Raw genomic sequence first — 14684 nt, 5'->3', positions numbered from 1 at the left:
CAAGCCAAGAATGGGACTGCCAGATTTGTGTTAGTTTCAGGGATCAAGGAGGAAGATGTGAGGCGGGACGCGGAGGGCAGGCTCCAACAAGGCCAACGGACAACTGGGGCGCTCTGTGTCTGCAGGGAGCTCGGGGATGGGGCAGGGAGCGGGGTCAGTCGGCTTACCGCCCTCCATTCACCCTCTCCGCCCCCGGTCTCCAGAGTTCCGGGAATCTGCCAAAGTGACCAGGGGCCCTCTCCCAAGAGATTCACACGGGGTCTGCGGGATCCGGATATATGGGAGAGCCTGCTGGAGGAGACGTGTCTGCAGGCAACCAAGGGACGAGCTGGGAATCTGGGCTGGAGAGCCGGTGAGGTAAAACAGCACTGGGGACACACGGCACCTGGGATATTACAGCATTGGGTGAGGAAAATGTGGTCTGGATCAGGGTTTTGTACACAGCAGAGCAGCTACCTCACCACAACCTACTGGAAGTTGTCCCTCGAGCCACACCTCTGCATGGGGGGGGGAAGGGGGGGGGGAAGGGGGTTGCAGGCAGACAATAAGGTGCAAGGGCCACAACGAGGCAGATTGGGAGATCAAGAGTTCATCTTTTAGCATACGAGAGGTCTGCCAAGAGTCTGATAACAGTGGGATAGAAGCTGTCACTGGGGGAATTCGATGGGCGTATGACAAAGGCAATAGCAGGCATGGCAGTGTAGTGGTTAGTGTAACGCTTTACAGTGCCAGTGACCCGGGTTCAATTCCCGCCGCTGTCTGTAAGGAGTTTGTACGTTCTCCCCGTGTCTGCGTGGGTTTCCTCCGGGTGCTCCGGTTTCCTCCCACATTCCAAAGACGTACGGGTTAGGAAGTTGTGGGCGTGCTATGTCGGCGCCGGAAGCGTGGCAACACTTGCGGGCTGCCCACAGAACACTCTACGCAAAAGATGCATTTCACTGTGTTTTGATGTACATGATAAAGATATCTTGTGTTGTTACAGGGAAGTGGGAGTGGTAGGACTGCTCTGTGAGCTAGTATAGACTCAGTGGGATGAACGTTCTCTGATGTCATAAGAAAATATAAGAAAAGGGAACTGTGGCTTTTCACACAGTAGAACGAACTGAGACACTGAGAGGGGGCGTATATCTAGAATCAGTTAAAAACAAATCTGACGAACTGTGGTTAGGTCACTGGAAGAATAAATAAGATGTCCTGCACCAACTTGCAAGCAGACTTCAGCAATGCAAAATCGGCTCCCTGGCAGAAGAGCATTGAATTCATTGAGGCAGAGATGTTGACGATTACACCACCGGAAGGGCAGGGAGATGTTCTTGAAGCACCCGTCCCTTTCACAGTCACACATTCGCCCCCTCACCCATAACCTCAACACAAATGCAACAAGCCTCAGCATCTTACGGGAATTAAAGATCAGATTGCCTGCGTCAGCTGAATTATCTCGGGGATCCTCTCTGATTTGACCAGGGGCCAGTTGCGCATGTTAGACTGAGATTTCTACACACTGGGACCTTGAATTGGATCACTCTGTGCAGGAGGGAGGGAATTTGGTGACCATAGTGAAGACGAGGGAGGTGTTGAGGCCTTCTAACGGGGTGGGGGGGGGGGGGGTTTCCTTGAATGCGTGGGGCTCAGCCTAGGTACAATCTGACAGGCTGGGGCCTCGACCTTGGGGCGGCTGTTAGTCCCCTGGAGTTCCCGAAATTCCCACTGCTCTGCCCCCCCCCCCCCACCCCCTCCAGCACGGCCGAGGTGAATAAGCGGGTCCTGGACTGTGCTGGTGGATCTGAGGCATGAGGTTCCAGCCCCAGCCCGCGCGCCGGGGAGGGTGCGCTCAAAAAACTGTCTGTCTTTCTCTCGGACGAGGGGTTAACCAGGCAGGTACAGTAGTGTAGCAGTTAGTGTAACACTATTACAGCGTCGGCGACCCGGGTTCAATTCCTGCCACTGTCTGTGAGGAGTTTGTACGTTCTCCCCGTGTCTGCGTGGGTTTCCTCCGGGTCCTCCGGTTTCCTCCCACATTCCAAAGACGTACGGGTTAGGAAGTTGTGGGCATGCTATGTTGGCGCCAGAAGCATGGCGACACTTGCGGGCTGCCCCCAGAACACTCTACGCAAAAGATGAATTTCACTGTGTGTTTTGATGTACCCGTGACTAATAAAGAAATCTCACCTTAAACCAAAGCTCCCAGCTGCTGTCCTGGGAGGACAGAGAAGAGCCCACAGCTACACGTCAAAGAGGAGCAGCAGGTGTCTGCCTGCTGTCCTGTGGGCAAGGTTCACTGTCAACGTCACACAGTCGTACAGAACGGAAATAGGCCCTTCAGCCCCACTCCTCTATGCTGACCGAGATGCCTTTCCACGCTAATCCCACTTCCTTGCATTTGCTTTCCCATCCACGTACCCGTCCAAATACTTTTTGAAACACTGTGGTTGTACCTGTCCTGACCAAGCCGGGACGAGTATATTGAGATATGCACAAGTACAGTGAGGTACAGGTACAATGAAAACCTTGCTTGCAGCAGCATCACAGGCACGTAGGTACAGACAGCACACAGAACACAAATTACACCACCACCTCTGGCAGCTCATTCCATACACCTACCTACCTCTGTGTGAAAAGTTTGTCCCTCAGATTTCCTTTAAATCTTTCCCCTCTCACATTAAATCAATGTTCTCTGTTTTAAACTCCTGAACACTTGGAAAAAGGTTGTGACTGTCTACTCTATCCATGCCCCTCATGATTTTATAAACCCCTGTACAGTCACCCCTCAACCTCCTACGCTCCAGTGGGAACAATCCCAGCCTCTCTCACCCATTCCCCCCCCTCCCTCCCTCCCACATTTCTTCTCCATCTAACCCCATCCCTCCTCCAATACGCTCTCTATCGCCCCTCTCTCCTGACACCTTGCACTCTCCCCTCTCCAGTTCCCCTTTCTCTCCCCCCACAACACCCTCTCTCCCCCACCATCCCCCCTCCCCTTTTCTCCGTCCCTCTCTCCACATCCTTCTCCCTCTCCCCCCCACCCAGCCCCATCCTCCACCATCCTCCCCTTACCTCCCTCTCTCCTCCCCCACTCCCCCATCCCCCTCCCCTCACTCTACCCCTCCATCCCCTCCTTCCCCCCACACTCACTCTTCTCCTCCCTCCTCCATCCCCCCTCCCCCGCTCTCTCTTCTCCTCCCCCTCCATCCCCTCCCTCTCCTCCCCCACTCTCCTCCTCCCTCCATCCCCTCCCTCCCCCTCTTTCCTCCTCCCCCTCTACTCTGCCCCTCCCATCCCTCCCTATCCCTCTCTATCCCTCCCCCCATCTATTCCTCCCCCCTCCCCATCCCTCCATCCCCCCTCCTCCCCCCCATTCCCCCCCTCCCTCCCGCCCATCCCCCCTCCTCCTCCCCCCCATCCCCCCTCCTCCTCCCCCCTCCCGCCCATCCCTCCTCCTCCCCCCTCCCGCCCATCCCTCCTCCTCCCCCCCATATCCCTATCCCTCCTCTCCCCCCTCCCCCCCTCCCTCTCCCCCTCCCCCCTCTACCCCCCCCCCCCCCTCCCGGGTACTACAGGCACTTACGTGTCTCCCTCCTCGCTCAAGTAGCTCCAGGGGTCAAAAACCTCCTCGACCACCACCACCTCCTCCTCCTCCTCCTCCTCCTCCACCACCCTGCCGCAGCCCTCGGCCACGGAGCAGCGGGAGCTGAAGCTGTCCAGCAGGCCGGAGCCGTAGGCCGAGTCGAAGGCCGACTCGCAGCGCTCCTCGCCGGTGCTGCCGCCGGCGGGGCCCAGCTCCCAGGCCCGGGGCTTGGTTAGGCCCGGCCCGCCGGCCTCCGTGCCGCCGCCGCCGCCTGCAGCCCGATCCATGGCCGGGCGCCGGCGCTCCGATGCCGGGAACCACCGTGCCGGGGAGACGGGGCTCTCTGCATTCGGCTGACAGCCGTCCGACCTCACATCAAACCTCGCTCGCTGGAACTTCCCCTCAGCAAAGCCTCCCCCTCGCTGGCTCCCCGCCAGCTCCTTAAAGGCGAGGTGCAGGCGTCCCTCCCCTTTAAGGCGTCCTGCTGCGGTCACGCCAGTGCAGGCTGCATGGGTGGGGGGGGTGGGGTGGGGTGGGGTGGGGAGGGGAGAGTGAGTGGGAGGGGAAGGAGAGGGGGTGGGGGAGGGGGTGCAGGTATGGGGAGGTGGGTGCTGGGGGGGGGGGGTGGGGTGGGGAGGGGAGAGTGAGTGGGAGGGGAAGGAGAGGGGGTGGGGGAGGGGGTGCAGGTATGGGGAGGTGGGTGCTGGGGGTGGGGGGGGTAGGTGCGTGCGGGGTGCGGGGTGGGGTGGGGTGGTAGGTGGGTGCCGAGGGGTGTTGGTGAGGTGGTTGCGGAGGGGGTGTTGGGGGAGGTGGGTGCGGAGGGGGTGTTGGGGGAGGTGGGTGCGGAGGGGGTGTTGGGGGAGGTGGGTGCAGAGGGGGTGTTGCGGAGGTGGGTGTAGAGGGGGTGTTGGGGGAGGTGGGTGCAGAGGGGGTGTTGGGGGAGGTGGGTGTAGAGGGGGTGTTGGGGGAGGTGGGTGCAGGGGTGAGTTGGGGAGGTGGGTGCGGAGGGGGGTTGGTGAGGTGGTTGTAGAGGGGGTGTTGGGGGAGGTGGGTGCGGAGGGGGTGTTGCGGAGGTGGGTGCAGGGGTGGGTTGGGGGAGGTGGGTGTGGAGGGTGGTTGGGGGAGATGGTTGCGGAAGGGGTGTTGGGGGAGGTGGGTGCAGAGGTGGGTTGGGGGAGGTGGGTGCGGAGGGGGTGTTGGGGGAGGTGGGTGCAGAGGGGGTGTTGCGGAGGTGGGTGCAGGGGTGGGTTGGGGGAGGTGGGTGTGGAGGGTGGTTGGGGGAGATGGTTGCGGAGGGGGTGTTGGGGGAGGTGGGTGCAGAGGTGGGTTGGGGAGGTGGGTGCGGAGGGGGCTGGGGAGGTGGGTGCGGAGGGGGGTGGAGGTGGGTGCGGAGGTGAGTTGGGGAGGTGGGTGTGGGGGCTTTGGGGAGGTGGGTGTGGGGGCTTTGGGGAGGTGGGTGCAGAGGTGGGTTGGGGAGGTGGGTGCGGAGGAGGTGTTGCGGAGGTGGTTGCGGAGGGGGGGTTGGTGAGGTGGTTGCGGAGGGGGTGTTGTGGAGGTGGGTGCAGGGGTGGGTTGGGGGAGGTGGGTGTGGAGGGTGGTTGGGGGAGATGGTTGCGGAAGGGGTGTTGGGGGAGGTGGGTGCAGAGGTGGGTTGGGGGAGGTGGGTGCGGAGGGGGTGTTGGGGGAGGTGGGTGCAGAGGGGGTGTTGCGGAGGTGGGTGCAGGGGTGGGTTGGGGGAGGTGGGTGTGGAGGGTGGTTGGGGGAGATGGTTGCGGAGGGGGTGTTGGGGGAGGTGGGTGCAGAGGTGGGTTGGGGAGGTGGGTGCGGAGGGGGCTGGGGAGGTGGGTGCGGAGGGGGGTGGAGGTGGGTGCGGAGGTGAGTTGGGGAGGTGGGTGTGGGGGCTTTGGGGAGGTGGGTGTGGGGGCTTTGGGGAGGTGGGTGCAGAGGTGGGTTGGGGAGGTGGGTGCGGAGGAGGTGTTGCGGAGGTGGTTGCGGAGGGGGGGTTGGTGAGGTGGTTGCGGAGGGGGGGTTGGGGAGGTGGGTGCAGAGGTGGGTTGGGGGAGGTGGGTGCAGGGGTGGGTTGGGGAGGTGGGTGCGGAAGGGGGTTGGTGAGGTGGTTGTAGAGGGGGTGTTGGGGGAGGTGGGTGCGGAGGGGGTGTTGCGGAGGTGGGTGCAGGGGTGGGTTGGTGAGGTGGTTGCAGAGGGGGTGTTGGGGGAGGTGGTTGCGGAGCGGGTGCGGAGGTGGTTTGGTGAGGTGGGTGCGGAGGGGGCTGGGGAGGTGGGTGCGGAGGGGGGTGGAGGTGGGTGCGGAGGTGAGTTGGGGAGGTGGGTGTGGGGGCTTTGCGGAGGTGGGTGCAGGGGTGGGTTGGGGGAGGTGGGTGCGGAGGGTGGTTGGGGGAGATGGTTGCGGAGGGGGTGTTGGGGGAGGTGGGTGCAGAGGTGGGTTGGGGGAGGTGGGTGCGGAGGGGGTGTTGGGGGAGGTGGGTGCAGAGGTGGGTTGGGGGAGGTGGGTGCAGAGGTGGGTTGGGGGAGGTGGGTTGGGGAGGTGGGTGCGGAGGGGGTGTTGCGGAGGTGGGTGTGGAGGGTGGTTGGGGGAGGTGGGTGCGGAGGGGGTGTTGGGGGAGGTGGGTGCAGAGGTGGGTTGGGGGAGGTGGGTGCAGAGGTGGGTTGGGGGAGGTGGGTGCAGGGGTGGGTTGGGGGAGGTGGGTGCGGAGGGGGTGTTGGGGGAGGTGGGTGCAGGGGTGGGTTGGGGGAGGTGGGTGCGGAGGGGGTGTTGGGGGAAGTGGGTGCAGGGGTGGGTTGGTGGGGTGGTTGCGGAGGGGGCTGGGGAGGTGGGTGCGGAGGGGGGTGGAGGTGGGTGCGGAGGTGAGTTGGGGAGGTGGGTGTGGGGGCTTTGGGGAGGTGGGGGCTTTGGGGAGGTGGGTGCAGAGGTGGGTTAGGGAGGTGGGTGCGGAGGAGGTGTTGCGGAGGTGGGTGCGGAGGGGGGGTTGGTGAGGTGGGTGCGGAGGGGGTGTTGGTGAGGTGGGTGCGGAGGGGGTGTTGGGGGAGGTGGGTGCGGAGGGGGTGTTGGGGGAGGTGGGTGCGGAGGGGGTGTTGGGGGAGGTGGGTGCAGGGGTGGGTTGGGGGAGGGGTGCGGAGATGGGTTGGTGAGGTGGTTTCGGAGGAGGGTTGGGGGTGGTCTGTGTGGGGGCTTTGGGGAGGTGGGTGCAGACATGGGTTGGTGAGGTGGGTGCGGAGGGGGTGTTGGGGGAGGTGGGTGCGGAGGGGGTGTTGGGGGAGGTGATTGCGGAGGGGGTGTTGGGGGAGGTGGGTGCAGGGCTGGGTTGGGGAGGTGGGTGCGGAGGGGGTGTTGCGGAGGTGGGTGTGGAGGGGGGTTGGGGGAGGTGGTTGCGGAGGGGGTTGGGGAAGTGGGTGCAGAGGTGGGTTGATGAGGTGGGTGCGGAGGGGGTGTTGCGGAGGTGGGTGCAGGGGTGGGTTGGTGAGGTGGGTGCGGAGGGGATTGGGGGTGGTAGGTGCGGGGATGGTTTGGTGAGGTGGTTGCGGAGGAGGTGTTGGGGAGGTAGGTGCGGGGGGTGGGTTTGGGGAGGTGGGTGAGGGGGGGTTGGGGAGGTGGGTGTGGAGGTGGGTTGGTGAGGTGGTTGCAGAGGGGGTGTTGGGGGAGGTGGGTGCGGAGGGGGTGTTGCGGAGGTTGGTGCGGCGGGGGGTTGGGGGAGGTGGGTGCGAGGGGTGGGTTGGGGGAAATGGGCGGGGAGGTGCGAAGGGTGGGTTGGGGGAGGTGGGTGCGGGGGTGGGTTGGGGGAGGTGGGTGCTGGGGTGGGTTGGGGGAGCTGGGTGTGAGGGGGATGGTAGAAGGTGGGGTTGTGGTGAGTGGTGGGGTTGGAGGTTTGGGAGTGGGATCAGAAGGAGGCCATTCCGCCCGTCAAGTCATGCCTGGCTCCCCGGCAGAGCTAAAACAAAACAAACCACCACCACCCTCCTCCACCAAACTGCTGGGAGGGGCTCAGGCAGCATCTGTGGAGGCGGAAGGTTGTGGTGACAGCCGGGGTACCTCAACCACTTCTGGTCACCGCACGCCAGCAAGGGGAGAAGGTCCCAGGCTGGGTGTAGAAAATTGTCTCGGGATGCAGGAGACACAGAAGTCACTGGTTTATTGCCGTCACATGTACCGAGATACAGTGAAAAGCATTTGTCACGCATGCCATCCAGATACGTCATCCCATGCAGAAGTACATGGAGGTAATACAAAAGGAAAGCAGAATGCAGAATATAGTGTCACAAGAGATTCCTCGGATGCTGGAATCTGGAGCAACACTCTAAAAAAAAATGCTGGAAGAACTCAGCAGGTCAGCCAGCATCTACAGAGGGAAATAATTAGTCAACATTTTGGGTCGAGACCTTTCATCAGGACTGGAATATAGTGCTACAGTTACAGAGAAACTGCAGTGCAGGTAGACAAATAAGGTGCAAGGGCCACGACGAGGTCGATTGGGAGATGAGTTCTTCATTGTTCAGGAGTCTGATCTCAGCGGGATAGAAGCTGTCCTTGAGCCTGGCGGTACATACTTTCAGGATTTTGTATCTTCTGCCCGATGGGAGTGGGGAGAAGAGAGAACGACCAGGGTTGGGAGGGGTCTTTGAAGAGACCGCAGATGCTGGAATCTGGAGTGACAAACTGCAATCTCCTAGTCTTTCTTCACTGTCCTGGAAAGTAAATGACTTTGAAGTATATATTGTACGCTGTTTGTTAGAACATAGAAGAGTACAGCACAGGAACAGGCCCTTTGGCCCACAATATCTGCGCTGAGCACGATGCTAGACAAATGATCCCTATCCCTCCATGACATGCATGTTCATGTGTTTCTCTGAAAGCCTCTTGAATGCCACCATTGTATCTGCTCCCACCGCCACCCCTGGCAGCCTGTTCCAGGCACCCACCACTGTCTGTGTAAGAAAAACTTGCTCCGCACATCTCCTTTGAACTTTCCCCCTCTCACCTTAAGTACGTGTCCTCTGGTATAGGACATTTCTACGCTGCGAAGACTGTCTACCCCGTCTATGCCTCTCATAATTTTATAAACTTCTATCAGGTCTCCCCTCAGCTTCTGAAGAAAACAACCCAAAGTTTGTCCAACAGTGCGATGTTTACCAGGATGGTGCATGGATTAGATGGCATGAGCTATAAGGAGAGGTTGGACAAATGTGGGTTGTTTTCTGTGGAGCGGCAGAGGCTGAGGGGAGACCTGATAGAGGTTTATAAAATTATGAGAGGCAGAGACAGGGTAGACAGTCTCCCAGGGTAGAAATGTTGAATACTTGTGGGCATAGATCCTAGCCTGTAACCCACTCCCGGGGATCTGTTATTCTATATATAAACCCACTGAATTGCTGTATTAGATCCCAGTCTGTAACTCACTTCCGGGGATCTGTTATTCTATATATAAACCCCACCGATCCCCTGCATTAGATCCCAGTCTGTAACTCACTTCCGGAGATCTGTTATTCTATATATAAACCCCCTGAACCCCTGGATCAGATCCCAGCCTGTAACCCACTCCCAGGGATCTGTTATTCTATATAACCCCTGGATTATATCCCAGCCTGTAACTCATACCTGAGGATCTGTTACTCTATATATAAACCCACTGAACCCCTGGATCAGATCCCAGCCTGTAACCCACTCCCGGGGATCTGTTATTCTATATATAAACCCCCCAAACCCCTGGATTAGATCCCAGCCTGTAACCCACTCCCAGGGATCTGTTATTCTATATATAAACCCACTGAACCCCTGGATTAGATCCCAGCCTGTAACCCACTCCCGGGGATCTGTTATTCTATATATAAACCCACTGAACCCCTGGATCAGATCCCAGCCTGTAACCCACTCCCGGGGATCTGTTATTCTATATATAGATTCACAACCCCTGGATTTGATCCCAGCCTGTAACCCATTCCCGGAGATCTCACATTGCAGGATGCAATGAGGAAGGTCATTTGTCTGTGTGGGAGATGCCAAAATTGTTACATCTACGATCATAGGGCATATGCTTAAAACGAGGAGTAAGGGGGTTAGAGGGGATCTTTCTTTCTCAATCTTTTTATTCATTTTCAAATTAATACAGATTAATATATAGCATCAATGTTTGTACATGTAATACAAAGCGATCTGGATAACGATCATGGCACAGATAATCATAAAGAACAATAAGATAGAAAAAATATCTGTAGATCTAACGATAGTAAATGAATATAATATAAAAGAATGGAAAGAAAAAGATTTATTATATAAATTTAAAAAAAGAAAGAGAAAAAAGAACCCAAATCAATAAGGAAAATTATAACCAATGTAAAGTAAACAGAAAAATTTCCAAAAAAAAAGACGGGACTAAAATTTCTCAGTAGAAACAGAGCAATATTATGTCATCAACTCCGTTCCTCTAAGTTGGAAAGTTATTGAAAGGGGATCTACATCATGTGAAAGGTTAGAGGGGATCTGAGGAAAGATATTTTCACCCGTGGACGGGTGGGGTGGGGATGAGGGTCTGGAATCTGGAACACACTGCCTGAGGGGGTGGTAGAGGCAGAGAGTCTCACGCCATTAATAAAAACATCTGCAGGGGCACTTTTTTAAAATTTATGTTTTATTTACAGCGTGGTAACAGGCCCTTCCGGCCCAATGAGTCTGCGCCGCCCATTTTAAACCCAAATTAACCTACCCGTACGTCTTTGCAATGTGGGAGGAAACCCACTCAGACACGGGAGAACGTACAAACTCCTTACAGACAGCGACGGGAATCGAACCCCAATCGCTGGCGCTGTAATAGCATCGCACTAACCACTACACTACCGTGCCGCCCCCACTTGAATCACAAAGGCTACGAAACTAGGTGCTGGTAAATGGGACCGGCGTAGCTGGGTAGTTGATGGTTACCACGGACATGATGGGCCGAAGGGCCTCTCAGCCGTATGACTATATAAAGAAGGCATGCCAGCGTTTCTACTTTCTTAGGTTAAGGAGATTGGGCAGGTCATTGAAGACATTTGGAATACTGTGTGCAGTTTTGGGCCCCATATCTTAGGAAGGATGTGCTGATGTTGGAGAGGGTTCAGAAGAGATTTACGAGGATGATTCCCAGAATGAAAGGGCTTACATATGATGAGCATTTGTCGGCTCTTGGACTGCACTCACTGGAGTACACAAGAATGAGGGGGGACCTCATAGAAACATTTAGAATGTTGAAAGGACTGGACAGAGTAGATGCAGTCAAGTTGTTTTCCTTGGTGGGTGCGTCCAGGACCAGAGGGCACAATCTTAGAATTAGAGGGCACAGGTTTAAAATAGAGTTGAGGAGAAATTTCTTTAGCCAGAAGGTGGTGAATTTATGGAATTCTTTGCCACGTACAGCAGTGGTGGCCCGATCATTGGAGGCGTTTAAGAGGGAGATAGATAGGTATCTACTTAGTCAAGGTAGCAAGGGATATGGGGATAAGGCCGGAAATTGAGTCTAGAAAGGGATAGTTTTTTTAGTTTTTTTTCTGTCATGGAGCAGACTTTTTCCCCCATTTCTCATTTCTTTTTGCGTTTTCCCTTTCTTTGCTTTGGAGCAGCTTCAATGGGCCAAATGGCCTACTTCTGCTCCCTTGTCTCATGATCTTGTGACTGACAGACTTCTACAGGTGTACAATGGAAAGCACTCTGACTGGTTGCATCACATCCCGGTCTGGGAACTCCAATGCACAGGAATGCAAGAGGCTACGGAATGTGGTGGGACTCAGCCAGTTCCATCACGGGTACAGCTCTCCCCACCGTCGAGGACATCCACAAGAGGCGACGTCTCAGGAAGGCGACACCCATCGTCAAGAACCCCCCACCGTCTGGGTCGTGCCCTCTTCTCGATGCTGCCATCAGGCAGGAGGTACAGGAGCCTGAAGACCCCACACCTCACGGTTCAACAGCAGCTTCTTCCCCACTGCCGTCAGGTTCTCAAACCCACCTGAAAAACCCTGACACTACCTCGCACTGTATTTTCCTCAACTTGCACTAATATCGTTGCTTGTTTTGTTTTATTGTCAGTGAATTAGGATCACTGACTTAGATGATGTGAAATTTGTTGTTTTGTGGCAGCAGTACAGTGCAAAGACGTAAAATTACTATAAAAATACAAAATGAATACTGCAAAGAGAAAATGGAATAACGAGGTGGTGTTCATGGGTTCACGGACCATTCAGAAATCTGATGGCGGAGGGGAAGAAGCTGTTCCTGAACCGTTGAGTGTGGATCTTCAGGCTCCTGTACCTCTTCCCCGAGGGTGGTAACGAGAAGAGGGCATGTCCCGGATGGTGAGGGTCCTTAATGATGGATGCCGCCTTCTTGAGGCACCGTCTCTTAAAGACGTCCTCGATGGTGGGGAGGGTTGTGCCCGTGATGGAGCTGGCTGAGCCTACGACCCTCTGCAGCCTCTTGCGATCCTGTGCTTTGGAGCCTCCGTACCAGGCTGTGATGCAACCAGTCAGAATGCCCTCCACCATCCATCTGCAGAAATTTGTAAGCGTCTATGGTGACGTACCAAATCTCCTCAAACTCCCAACGAAGTAGAGCCGCTGGCATGCCTTCTTCATGACTGCATCAATGTGTTGGACCCGGATGGATCCTCTGAGATGTTGACACCCAGGAACTTGAAGCTGCTCACCCCTTCCACCGCTGATCCCTCAGTGAGGACTGGTGTGTGTTCTCCCGACTTCCCCTTCCTGAAGTCCACAATCAGTTCCTTGGTCTTGCTGACGTTGAGTGTGAGGTTGTTGTGACACCACTCAACCAGCCGATCTCTCTCACTCCTGTACGCCTCCTCATCGCCATCTGAGATTCTGCCAACAACAGTGGTGTCGTTGGCGAATTTATAGATTGCGTTTGAGCTGTGCTTAGCCACACAGTCATGAGTGCAGAGGGAGTAGAGCAGTGGGCTAAGCACACTTTAAATTTATCTTAATTTCAGTTTATGTAATTTATATTTTGGCAGTGTAGCGGTTAGCGTGATGCTTTACAGCACCAGCGACCCGGGTTCAATTCCCACCACTGTCTGTAAGGAGTTTGTACGTTCTCCCCGTGTCTGCGTGGGTTTCCTCCGGGCGCTCTGGTTTCCTCCCACATTCCAAAGACGTACGGTTTAGGAAGTTGTGAGCATGCTATGTTGGCTCTGGAAGCGTGGCGACACTTGCGGGCTGCCCCCAGAACGCTCTACACAAAAAAAGAAACATTTCACTGTGTGTTTCAGTGTACGTGTGCCTAATAAAGATGTCATGTTTGTAACGTACTGTCCTGCTGCTGCCAAAAGCTAATTTTCCTGGCATTTATACCCTGGGTATGTATACCTGTGACAATAAACTGGTACTTGAACGAAAGACGTTGCTGGCTCCTGTCAGACCAGGGGATTAAACATTTGTAGAACTGGTTGAACTCGTTTCAGATTTCTGAGTTGAAATTGTTGCAATCCTTGTGGCATATTGGCGAAGACAGCAAGCCTGGTACACAGTTGCAGGATCGGTGATGCGCATTTTCCGAGGAGGCTGCGTTGTTGAGCAACGCCGAACTCTGAGCAGTGTTTGCTGTGGAGCGGAGACAGAAGCCAACCTGGCGAAGGCTCAGAGGGTTAACAGGTTGGGATAGGAGAACCACATCATCTTCTGTGGAGGAGATGAACTGCCTGAAGCTAGAATGATATCACTGTGACCACACGCAACGTTGAGCTGATGAGTCCGCACACAGCGGCTGGTTATCACAGTAGGGGCTTCCTGTGGCATCTGTCACCTGGGCCTACAAGGAGGCAAACAGCAACAGCTGGGGAAAGAAGGGTGGTCATCCCCAACAAGCAAGCATTAAAATATTTATTTATTAGTCATGGATATCGAAACACACAGTGAAATGCATCATTTTTGCGTAGAGCTTTATGGGGGCAGCCCGCAAGTGTCGCCACGCTTCCGGCGCCAACATAGCACGCCCGCAACTTCCTAACCCGTACGTCTTTGGAATGTGGGAGGAAACCGGAGCGCCCGGAGGAAACCCACGCAGACACGGTGGAGAACGTACAAACTCCTTACAGACAGCGGCCGGATTTGAACCCGGGTTGCTGGCGCTGTAATAACGTCACGCTAACCGCTACACTACCGTGCCTGGGAGTTGGGGCACAGACTGGGATTTCCCCAGAGAGGGGAGGATTTGACGAGGCCCACGGACAGCTGGGGCATCGTGTGTCCGTGGGGAGCTCGGGGGTGGGAGTGGGCTCGGTCTGCTCCCCCGACCTCCATTCCCCCATCTCCATCCCAAATCCCCAGAGTTCAGGGAATTCCCCCCGAGTGACCAGGGACCCTCTCTCTCTCTCGATCGATCGAACCAGACCAGAGGTCTCCTCGCAAGGAGTGAGTCCAGGACAGGGGCTGGGTGCTGAGTCGCAGAGCAGGGGGTGTGCATTGGTTACCAGAGCAGCTGGCATCTGCCCCTTCACCCCTGCGCCAGATGTGCACTCACTGGAGCAGCTGTTTGGGTTTTACTGTGCGTCCCAGCCCAGCGTAGCTGCCTGCTTGTTTACTGGTTAGTTCTTTCTCCCTCAGGGGAACAGTCAGCAGATGGGAGGTATACTGTGTGCTCAGAACCAGCGGGAGAAGTGTGTCTCTCACACACCATGTCCTCCGCACATAGAACTGATGTCCTGATGCTGCATTTTGACAATTCTTTCCCATCTACAGGCGCAGCCCGACCAGCTGAGTTCCTCCAGCAGATTGTTTGTTGCATGTAGAACAGTACACCACAGGAACAGGCCCTTCGGCCCACAAAGCCCGAACATGTCCCTGCCTTAGAAATTACTAGGCTTACCCATAGCCCTCTATTTTTCTCAGCTCCATGTACCTATCCAACAGTCTCTTGAAAGACCCTATCGTATCCGCCTCCACCGCCGTTGCCGGCAGTCCGTTCCACACACTCACCACTCTCTGAGTAAAAAAACTTACCCCTGACATCTCCTCTATACCTACTGCCCAGCATCTTAAACCTATGTCCTCTTGTGGCCACCATTTCAGCCCTGGGGAAAAGCCTCTGACTATCCACCCGATCAATACCTCTCATCAT

General features: G+C 56.2%; 1 protein-coding gene across 1 annotated transcript in view; it reads right to left on the bottom strand.

Moving 5' to 3' along the window:
• nfkbie (nuclear factor of kappa light polypeptide gene enhancer in B-cells inhibitor, epsilon) overlaps nucleotides 1-13875 on the bottom strand; it is a 39951-nt gene extending 26076 nt beyond the window's left edge. The window contains exons 1-2 of the mRNA XM_052044967.1: nucleotides 13728-13875; nucleotides 3566-4070 (exon numbers count right to left, since the gene is read on the bottom strand). Coding sequence (XP_051900927.1) covers nucleotides 3566-4070; nucleotides 13728-13875 — 653 coding nt within the window. The remainder of the gene's footprint in view (nucleotides 1-3565; nucleotides 4071-13727) is intronic.
• Between the last annotated feature and the right edge of the window lie 809 nt (nucleotides 13876-14684).

The sequence above is a fragment of the Pristis pectinata genome, chromosome 38 (assembly GCF_009764475.1).
Source record: "Pristis pectinata isolate sPriPec2 chromosome 38, sPriPec2.1.pri, whole genome shotgun sequence".
Taxonomy (NCBI): domain Eukaryota; kingdom Metazoa; phylum Chordata; class Chondrichthyes; order Rhinopristiformes; family Pristidae; genus Pristis; species Pristis pectinata.
The sequence above is the reverse complement of the archived record's forward strand: the minus strand, read 5'-3'. Positions and strand labels throughout refer to the sequence as shown.